The 10,327-nt window shown below is 42.3% G+C and overlaps 1 protein-coding gene across 6 annotated transcripts in view; it reads left to right on the top strand.

Moving 5' to 3' along the window:
- SIPA1 (signal-induced proliferation-associated 1) overlaps positions 1 to 3,985 on the top strand; it is a 108,769-nt gene extending 104,784 nt beyond the window's left edge. For 5 of the 6 annotated variants that reach the window (XM_088442526.1, XM_088442530.1, XM_088442529.1 and 2 more), the window contains exon 15: positions 3,150 to 3,985. In XM_088442526.1, coding sequence (XP_088298652.1) covers positions 3,150 to 3,320 — 171 coding nt within the window. In that variant the 3' untranslated portion in view covers positions 3,321 to 3,985. The remainder of the gene's footprint in view (positions 1 to 3,149) is intronic. The other variant, XM_088442532.1, reaches the window with a different exon arrangement.
- Positions 3,986 to 10,327: the final 6,342 nt, after the last annotated feature.

The raw sequence follows: 10,327 nt of genomic DNA on the forward strand, positions 1-10,327 counted from the left end.
GATTATTTTAATTTATTTTAGTAATTTGTGCCTCCAAACATGGTGGCATTTAGAATCAAGAAACCTTTGCATGGTTGCTACACACTCATACTTCCCAACACGACCCTCTCCAGGAGGGACACAATGCTCTGGCCCTGGACTTCCCTGGTAAGAGGTGGGGCTGCAGCGCAGTTCAAAATTCAAATAGGGGAGCCACACCAACTGTCATTTCAAATGCTGCCAAACATCACTGGCTGGGACTCACTGGCGGTTGGTGCGACTCCCCTAATTTAATTTTGAACTGTACTGCAGCCACACCTGTGGAGCCTCCACCAATCATAAATTACCAGGGAAGTCCAGGACCAGAGCATTGTGTCCCTCCTGGATAGGGTCATGTTGGGAGGTATACACACTGGGGGCGTTGTAGTGTGTGGCCACATCCTTGCTGGATGTGACCATGCCCAAGTGGACTTGCTAAGTGCTAGAAACACAATTTACACTGGAAGAACCTACCTCTGTTGCATGCAGCAGGGGAAATACCTACCGCAAATTGGGACCTCATGCAAACTGAAATCAGGACTGTCCTGCTCAATCCAGAGCAGCTAGGAGGTATGAATAATTTATTTATTTATTTTTGGAACCTTCTTCTAGAAGACAGGGCCAAATCTGAGTAGGCTGGGCTCGGAAATGTAAGGAATAGGACGCAGCTCAGATCATTAATGCATGCAGGAGGCTTGACCCCTCCTGCTGCATTAACATATTAGCTTAGGACGGAATTGAAAAGCTGCTTGTGTGTGTGTGTGTGTGTGTGTGTGTGTGTGTGTGTGTGTGTGTGTGTGTGTGTGTGTGTGTGTGTGTGTGTGTGTGTGTGTGTGTGTGTGTGTGTGTGTGTGTGTGTGTGTGTGTGTGTGTGTGTGTGTGTGTGTGTGTGGCTTTGCAGCGTAATTACCCCCTGTATTCCAAAAAGATCTCCAAACTCAAACATGGTTTGAGACCTTGCAAATTCATATATGCATTTTAACATACAATTTTGCCTTATTAAATCACAGAGTTCACAAACTGCAGGTGAAAACACCTGAAAATGGCACTTTGATAAATTTCTCCTCTAGGAGCCTATTTATCATTCATTTTTCTGTTTCTGAGCTGTACATTATATTGGCAGTGCAGGAGATATCCAGATACCTCCTGCTTGCCCTGCTGCACTGAAGTGGACTGCTGTCACCCTACACTAGTATGGACGCATGCACAGTACCACTTCAGGGAGGAACCCAGCAGTGTAAACTTTTGTCACTACTACTTAGCAGAGAAAGTAGGAGTGGTAGGGCTCGCAGGGACAGCTACTTTTCAGAGCTGCGGCTCCCTCACCAGAGCAATACTGAATTTAGACGGCATGATAAGGAGCAGACACTGCCGTGGGTTTAAAACATACCAAGGTCCGTGTATGGTTAATGCAGCAATTTAAAATCATATACTTTATACCTGCTTCCCAAACAAATTAAGGACCAATACTGGATGGTTTTAAACCTCTGGAGCAGACTATTCCGATTGAGGAGGAAAAATACTTATTGGTGCATTTAGCACAAACTAGTAACTATATGTTTGTTTTAAAGATCTATTGGACACAATACAGTGGATTTTGAACAAAGGATATATGGACAACATGTACTGTGCTGGAGAAGAGCTTTTTTACCTTTGTTTCCAAATTACTGTATTGAGAGACATTCAATTTTTTATAACTATTTCATTTTTATTTTTTCATTTTTATATTTTAACATCCCCCCCCCCCTTTTTTTTCTACATAGAAGCTTATATGTTTGCCCGATTTTGTGATATCAGGGGACTATGATGATATCCCATAACTATTTTATGCATTTATAATTAAACAATGTTTATATATTTACCATTGGCTTAATTGAATTGTTTATTCACTACTTTACTGTATGTATCAGTGGAGACATGACTATTGGGAATTGTTTTCATAACTTGTGTGCGCTCCCTGCCTTTTCCTTTTGTTTTTCCATACACCCAATAGAGGGGCAGACTACCCCTCATAAGGGAGCAGCATCAAGTTACGAATATATAAGCAGAGTGTTTGGCATCCATTTGTATATCTTTTTCTCTTACATTTTGTGGCTGAATTGGTTACAAGGGAAAGCCAGGCTTATAACTGATTGCTGCTTTACATTTAGCAGCAAACTTGCCAAAATCACAGAGGTCCTGTAATCTTGGAACCCCTTTAAGCTTTTCAGATTTTTTCACATTCAACTATGAACATGAAAAGATAATGACTTTCAGACACAGTTATTCAGCTTACAATATTAATATAGTATAGTACATCAAAGTTGAATACAGATATTAAATATATACTTTATATCCAAATGAAACATGCACATATTTTATAGCTCTCACTAATTATTGAACTACTGATGTCTAAGGTATCTTATGTTAAATATGCGCATGTTTTCTATGTATGGTATATGTGCATTTGCTTATAACAAACAGTATGTTACTGCATTTTGTGTATATATATATATTAACGTATTTTGATTGTATACTCATCATCTTTCATCAACCTGATTACTATAATTAGGAGGACATTCAATTAAGCGCAAAAACCCTAGCATGATGTGCGGCTGCGCATATTGCTGTTAATTATTGGAGGAAGACCTTCCCGGATAACATGCGCTATATTGGCACGCAAGCTTCCGTAAAGAACCTCAAGACTAATTGAATCTCCCCAATAATATATTAGCATATGCACTGATCATAGTGTGTATTTTTGTTTTCTGGTTACCCAGCTGGGTAGTTACATAGCTTGGTGCCAATATAGGTACTACTATACAGACATATTTGTGATGTAAAGAAAGTGGTTTAAGAAAAAGGAAAAATAATATGCTAATAGAAAACTAGACATATTGTACAGAACAGAACTAAGAAGGTAAACTGAATGAAAATACAAGCACAAAACAGAGTGAAAATAAGTAAAGTGGAAGGAAAGAAAGAAAGAAAAGGTAAATCATAAAATTGAAAGCAGGCACTGTTAGTTTGGAGTCTAAGTGTTATAGGTGAAGAAATGAACAGTGGTTATGAAAACATTCTGTATAATATTTAAACTTTTATAACTGACCTGGTGGTACCACTAAATAACCATTTAAATTACTGTTGTGCAGGAACAAGAGGGAAGAGCACAGCTTCAAGCAGAGGTTCTGAGTCTTAAAAGAACACAAGAAGAAGCATTCACTGGAACTTTGCCCCGCGAAGGTGGTGCTAAGATACTCAGGGGTGGAGCCAACAACTGTGAAGGAACAACCACTGATTGTGCAAAAGTAGCAGAGGACTGAATACAGGAGATGGGAAGGTCATGTCATTAAGGGTCAGGAAGTGAAGATGTAGAAAACCAATACAACGTTAAAAAAGAATCATTCAGGAGGATTGGCCATTTATCAGACGACAACGTTCCGGAGGAGGCAATTGCATTTTATGTAACTGCAAAATTGAGTCAAACACTGAATTATTTAAGTGACTACATGTGGTAAAGGCAAAAAAACCACTAACAGATACTTTTTTTAGGGGAAGAAAGACATAAAGGTAAATAATTCAGAACATTTAAAACAAGAGAGGTGAAAGGTTTTTCAATTACAAAACAAAACCTTGATACATTGAGTGGGATGAAATAAGTGAGGCTGTAAGCAAAAATGAAAGGGAGCAAATGATTTCCATAGTGGGCAGTGATTTTTGTACCCACTGATAATTCAGGTATGGATTAAATAAAACTGTGAAGGGGTTAAAAAAAACATGCTGTGCAGGGGAGATATTTGCAATGGAAAAATAGGATGAGTTCATTTGTGTTATGGGGGTAATAAAGAGGTTGTGTTCTGGTGGATTATTGTCAAGGAAGGATGACCTACATTAAATAACTTTGTACATACATAGAGTATACATGTCTTCCAGTAATCATCCTGCCATTATGAATGTATATCTGGGACAATAAAGGGTTACAATTGTCTGCAATCTGATATTAGCATGACTAAACTTAAATTCCCCCCACAACAAGGACAGGGATAAATCATACAGAGGATGTGATTAAAACAAGAGAGATCATTGCAGCTGAACATATAGCTAATAACTGTCTCTATGGGGTAGATGTACTAAGCATTTGGGGGCCCATTTATCTTTGCCTATTTGAGGTATAATTCCTGAAAACATCCGTTTTTCAGGGTACACCTCAAATATTAAGTTTCCCTTGGATGTATTAATGAGGGACTGCAGGCAGCCGCATCCCCCGTAGGTTTTTTTTGGGGGGTTGCCATACTGCCAGATTTATTAGCATATTGATATTGGCCCCTGCAGCTAACGCCATCCGAAGATGGTGTTAGCCGCTGTAGCCTATGGGCTACACCGTGCTTAATTAACCAGCAGAGGGTTCTCCGGAACCCTCCCCGGCAATGACGAGCTTGCATGTGCAGTCCTTTCGGAGCCCGCGTCCCTGCATGTGCCGAATAATCCATTCGGGCGCTATGATCACATATTGCAATGTCATGCCCAGATCGCATTGCAAAAGCAAACATTAATAAATGGGGGTCTTAGAGAGATATAAAGTGGAGAGATAAAGTACCAACCAATCAGCGCCTGTCATTTTCCAAACACAGCCTGTTGGTTGGTACTCTATCTCTCCCCCAGTGATAGAACATCTCTCCCCCAGTGATAGAACTTCCACAGGTTAGGCAAGGAACACACAAAGCATTGATGTGAGAGGTTTCTTTTATTTTCCTACAAAGACCTATTTCACCAAAAGGTAACATTCAAAGCGCTAGGGACCTGATGCCAAGTTGGTAGCAAATTGGGCATAATTTACGATAAAAGAGAGTCATGTAAAATGTATCTACACCGATAAGCTGTACCATAGACTTCACAGTATGTTTGCATGTACACACCAGTAGCATATGTGAATGGTGTGAGTGTATGTATGTGTGTGTATGTATGTATGTATGTATATATATATATATATATACGCACACAGTATACACTCTATATACTGAAACATGTTTTTAAGCATTTGCTTTTCTTGCACAAAATACATCCACTACATTGCCCCTTCCCTGCCTTCTGCAGCCTCTTTAGGTGCGAACGAGCATTATTGCCAGAATCAGGCAAGTCTGCGTACACTCATATGTGCGATTTCACATGAGATTTGCTATGCAACTGGTGTAGTACTCAGTTAGCATCAGGTCCTACAGTAGGGTCTTGAGGTCATATGTGCCCAGGACCAAATGAATAAAGCATATACTGTCATGTTAAAGGGAAACTTAACACCCTTCAACCTGGAAGAGTCATTTCAGAAAAAGTAATATAGGGTAAGTATACTGTCCTTCTAAAATACCCACAACCACTCATGTTTAAGCACTTCTTATATGTATACAGGTGAAATCAAATTCCCAACCCCTAAATAGTGGTGAATCCTCCTCTGCATAGGCCTCCACAAAGAACATATTATTGGAAGCGCTCGTGGACATTGAGCTAATAACGTGCCACTTTATACCACCTTTTACCCTGTAGCCATAACATTTTAATGTTCATGTACCATATTTGCATCTCAAATAATATTACAGCAATGGAATGAAACAATACCATGGCACAGTAGGTTACGTCCGTTTCATCGGGGATTCCCCCGGGCAGAGAAAAAGACTGGCCCACACTATGCAGGTTACGGGCAACTGATTTCTTCAGGGTTTTATATAAAGTGGAATTGTCCACACATGGATTTAAGGGCCTGATTCAGCAAGCAACGCAGTTGCTTATACGCACACAATCGGTCGATTAGTTCGCACTGCATATGCATTGCAGTGGCTACGCAGACCCATGGCAGAGTGACAGGAAGTGCCGTTTGTGGGTGGTGACCGGAGGGGGGGGGTCGGGCAAACGCAGGTGTGCCAGTGCGTTTCTACACACTGTTGCAGGGGTGTGCATACATTATCCACTACGATACCAGATGCCGCCTGAGCAATTCCTGAGTAAGGTCTGGGCTTCATTAACTGTCCGATGTTACTCGAAGTTACCGATTGTTTCTCTACGTTGGCCAAGTATACGTATGTAAGGGAAAGTGGGCGTCTTTATGTCAGGCTGCGATCGCAATGCGAATGCTAACATTTACCTGTCACCGCTGATATTAGCAACTGCGTTGCATGCATATGAGCTAGAATAGTGATCCATAGTGAATCAGGCCCTAAGTACATTGGCAGTAGGGGCAGAGAAACTGATCTAACAAAATGTGGTGAATTACAACCTGATTATTAAATAATATATTCAATTTCTTTGGAATGTTTATCTATATTTTTTTTAAAAATGAGAGCTATTCTGTGTCAATGTGGGACTATAGTCAGTAGGTAAGCAGAAAATGGGCAGATTTAAGAAATACTGTAATAGTTTTTTTATGCATCTTTTATAAGAACACAGACACCTGTACATATCTTTTTTTTTGTGGATAACAATCTGTATACTGTTATATTGTTACAAATGTTTATTGCTGCTTCCCTTCCTCAGTTGTTATGGATTGTCCCTTTTCATTATGTTACAAACTATCAATACTAAGGGGTCTAATCATCATAACTTAATTAACGCAAGTGAAAATGAAAATTTTCACCTGCTTTTGTAGAAATAAAGTTATTGGGCCATTCATCAAAAAGGTAACGCAGGAGATATCACAGCCTGCTTATGTTTCTCTCCCGGATTGGCCACTAGTATGGGGACAGGAATTCATCAAGCTCCGAAAATACTACTACTGAATCACTAATGATAAACAGAGTACTCACTTTTAAACACTTAAATAGTAGGTCATGGAGGGATCTATTGTTTCAGCAAGTCTCAGGCTTGTTCAGGTTAATTGGATGGAATGTGCTATTGGATATAACAAGTGTGTGTTTTTGGGTATCGTATCCTTGTAAATGTATTGCTGATTCAGCACTGAACACTAGTCTGCTGTAATTACACCTGCATTGCGTGCACAAAACTAAATGCAGATATTAACCCTTATGATGAGTTTCATCAGTGCATAAGGGGCCTGATTCAGAGATGTACACAAACCTGATGGATTGCGTACATCTCCAATGGCGGGGGGACTGCGCATGTGATGGACCCTTTCTGCACATGTGCAGAAAGGGTCTTCCGAGATCAGGCGCAGTGCCCCCTAAGCCGCAGTGCCCCCTAAGCCGAGATCACGCGCAGTGCCCCCTAAGGGAGGGGGAGGCACTGGGCAGGGTGCTGAGGCCAGTGTCTGGGTCTACAGATGCAGATTTACTGGCCACGGCAGCGCAGATGAGATGGCCATTCTGAGTGAGCTTAGGCTTACTCAAGTGACCAATGGTCGCGATGTTGATCTAGGCTTTGGATCTGAGATGCTGGTTGGAGGCATTTTTCCTTCACACTCCTCCTGCAGTATTAGCATATATGCACACAGCAGCAGCATCCAAAAACGCAGTTGCTGTGTGCGTAGCATACATCTCTAATCAGGCCCAGAATACGGTATAAATATGAATGTTAAACTACAGTATTTAAAAAGGAATCAAGCAGCCTTGATTCCTTCTACAAGGTGGTTACTTGATTCCTGCTTAGATATTATATAGTCAAATTAGATTTATACAGGCAGATTGCAAAGAACTTGATATGCAAATCCAATATATTTAGCGTTGTTGTTTACCCTCTTGGCACAGGTCCTGTGTGACTCCGCTAGCGCTGGGCGTCTTGTTTATGTGTCTTTTTTTTTTTTAATCTCCACTAGGGGGCACAGGGATCAGTCTGGATAAACTTATATTCCCAACAGCCCAGGCTCCCTCTCCTCTGTACCCAGCCACAGGCAGCCAGTTGAGTTTGGTGCCAGCAGGAGCTGTCACCATTTTGAGGGGGGCTGCTTTTGGTGGTCTCCAATGGTTTTGTTTTTTTTCTTTAGTTCTGAGAGTGCAGAAGGATGCCGCCCCAGCACCGGTGGCCACAGCACTGGCAACTGGGTTAGTGACTCCGGCTGCGGACTGGACTCCTGGAGCCACAGCTGGATGCTTAGCGGGGACCAAGGTAAGAGTGGCTCCCTGCTGTCACTGCTGGTGCAGGAGACCACTGGCGGTACTGGTAGTGGGGACTCTGGTTCTCAAGCTCCACCCACTAGACCACCAGGGCAGTGAGAAACAAGGTGCTGTTAGAAGAGCGGTAGCCATTTGACCTGGCGTCCAGACCAGAAGGGGAAGTTAGCCTCCCCCTCTTAGCTCCTCCCCCACCCCTGGGGCGTGCTTCCACTCAGCAGACAGCAAGCCCCAGGCATAATCCTCCCCTCCACCTCCTCTGAGACTCTGGGCGGCCATTTTCTGTGTAGCCTTCCTCAGCACAGCTCAGGTACTGACGCTTGGTCTCCTGTCTCCTCACCACTAGCAGCCAGGTTATATCCCTAGCTCCTTCCTGCTGTTGTTAGCTGGTTTGTTCAGCACTATTTGCCCACTTATTCAAAGCATTGAGTGGTCTGTGTGCATGTAAGTATTACTGTACTTTCAGCCTGTGTGTCTGTGTGCCCTGCTATTGATACAGATCACCTTTGGGACACCCCTGGTCAGTTGGTGAGTACAACTCTGTATATATAAATATATACATACCAATTGCACACTTATTGTATATTTAATATTGTATTAGACGTGCTTTGCATTTATCTTCCAAGAATAAGGCTTCCAAGGAGGTGGGTGCTCCAGTTATGCGCAGTTATAAAAAAAAATGGCATGTCATTTCTCTCCAGGGCCCAGACCACAATGGGCTTTGTGTCCGTTGCTTTATGGCTCCACAGCAGGATATGCCTTTAGCCGCAGGATCCAGTCAGGAACCGGCTTGGGCTTCTACATTGCACAGGTAATGTTGCAGTTAGTAAACAGGCTTGCTGCTCCTGGTTCCTAACCTCCCTGCTTCACAGCTATCTACTGTTGAGCCACCATGGATGCAATCTATTATTCAGTCCATGCAGGGCTTGGCTCAAGTGTCAGCATCTTTTCAGCCAATGCTGGACAAGGATAGAGCTCTCAGATGCAGGCCTGCTATGCAAGAGAGCCCTACGCCGCTCTCGGGGAGGTTCTGAGTGTTCCTTGGACAATGAGGCTAGTGTCTCTGTCATCTCCGAGGTTGAGACTTCATCAGCTCTTACCGGGCAGTCAAATCTGTACTTCTAGTTGAGTATTCGGAGCACCCTCCTAAATCCAAGGCCCCAGTATTCATATATCAAAAGAAGGCAGTAATGGAATTCCCTTCGGCGCAACTGGAGGACCTCCTAACGGAGGCGTGGACTCACTCCAATAGACGCTTTCAGGCTTCTAAGCATATTGCTACCTTTTATCCTCTCCCAGCGACGGATAGGGCCAAATAGGAGCCTCCTCCACCAATTGATGCCCACAGTACCCATCTTATCAAGTCACCTCCCTATTCTGAACACATCTTCCCTTCAGGATCCTACGGATAGGAAGCTGGAGCATTACGACCATATATATTAATGCTGGTGCTATTGCTCGCTCTGCCCTTTCTTCTGCTTGGGTGGCTAAAGCTGTTAGCCGCTGGGTTGATGCTTTAGAGGACGGCCTTAGTTTGGGTACACAGAGATTTATTGTCTTTGGTGGGGCACGTTACGGAGGCAGCTTCCTACCTGTCAGAGGTGCAAAAGGTATTCCCTAGTCGCACAAGAAAATTCTGTAATCCAATATGATAAACACATAGATATATCACCCAATTTATATATCGTCAAAAACGAGGGCTGCTACCACTGTTAAAAGACCAGTGAAAATTGGATAAAGAAATTGTGTCAAAAGTTAGAAATAAGTGATTTTAAATAACTTATTTTCTAACTTTTGAAACAATTTCTCTATTTTTTATCCAATTTTCGCTGGTCTTTTAAGCATTATAATACTGTGATATTAATTTGTTATAAATAAAAGTTATATTTTAACAACATAATAATTTTTCAGCGCATCACATAGATATTTCCTTTTTTTCTTTGGTTCATCTTCAGTCATACCTGTCAGAGGTTGCCATTGATACTGGGGTCTTAACCTCTAAGGTGTCAGCATCAGCCATTGTGGCTAGAAGAGCTTTCTGGTTGCTCACCTGTCGGGTGGACTCAGACTCTAAGAAGGCTCTGGAAGTGCTTCCATATTCGGGGAACATATTTTTGGCCCTGAATTGGAGAAGATAGGGGTTACACTGGCCTTCTTGCCTTCTGCGGCTCTGCCCAGATCCAGAACTTCTACTTCTTGTTCCTTTCATCCGCAGGGCAAGGCCAGTGGTTAAACTTTTTCCATAAGCCAGGGTCCTTCTTCCAAAGGCTCTAAGTCCT

The sequence above is a fragment of the Taudactylus pleione genome, unplaced genomic scaffold (assembly GCF_031769625.1).
Source record: "Taudactylus pleione unplaced genomic scaffold, aTauple2 ptg000313l, whole genome shotgun sequence".
NCBI classification, from domain to species: Eukaryota; Metazoa; Chordata; class Amphibia; order Anura; family Myobatrachidae; genus Taudactylus; species Taudactylus pleione.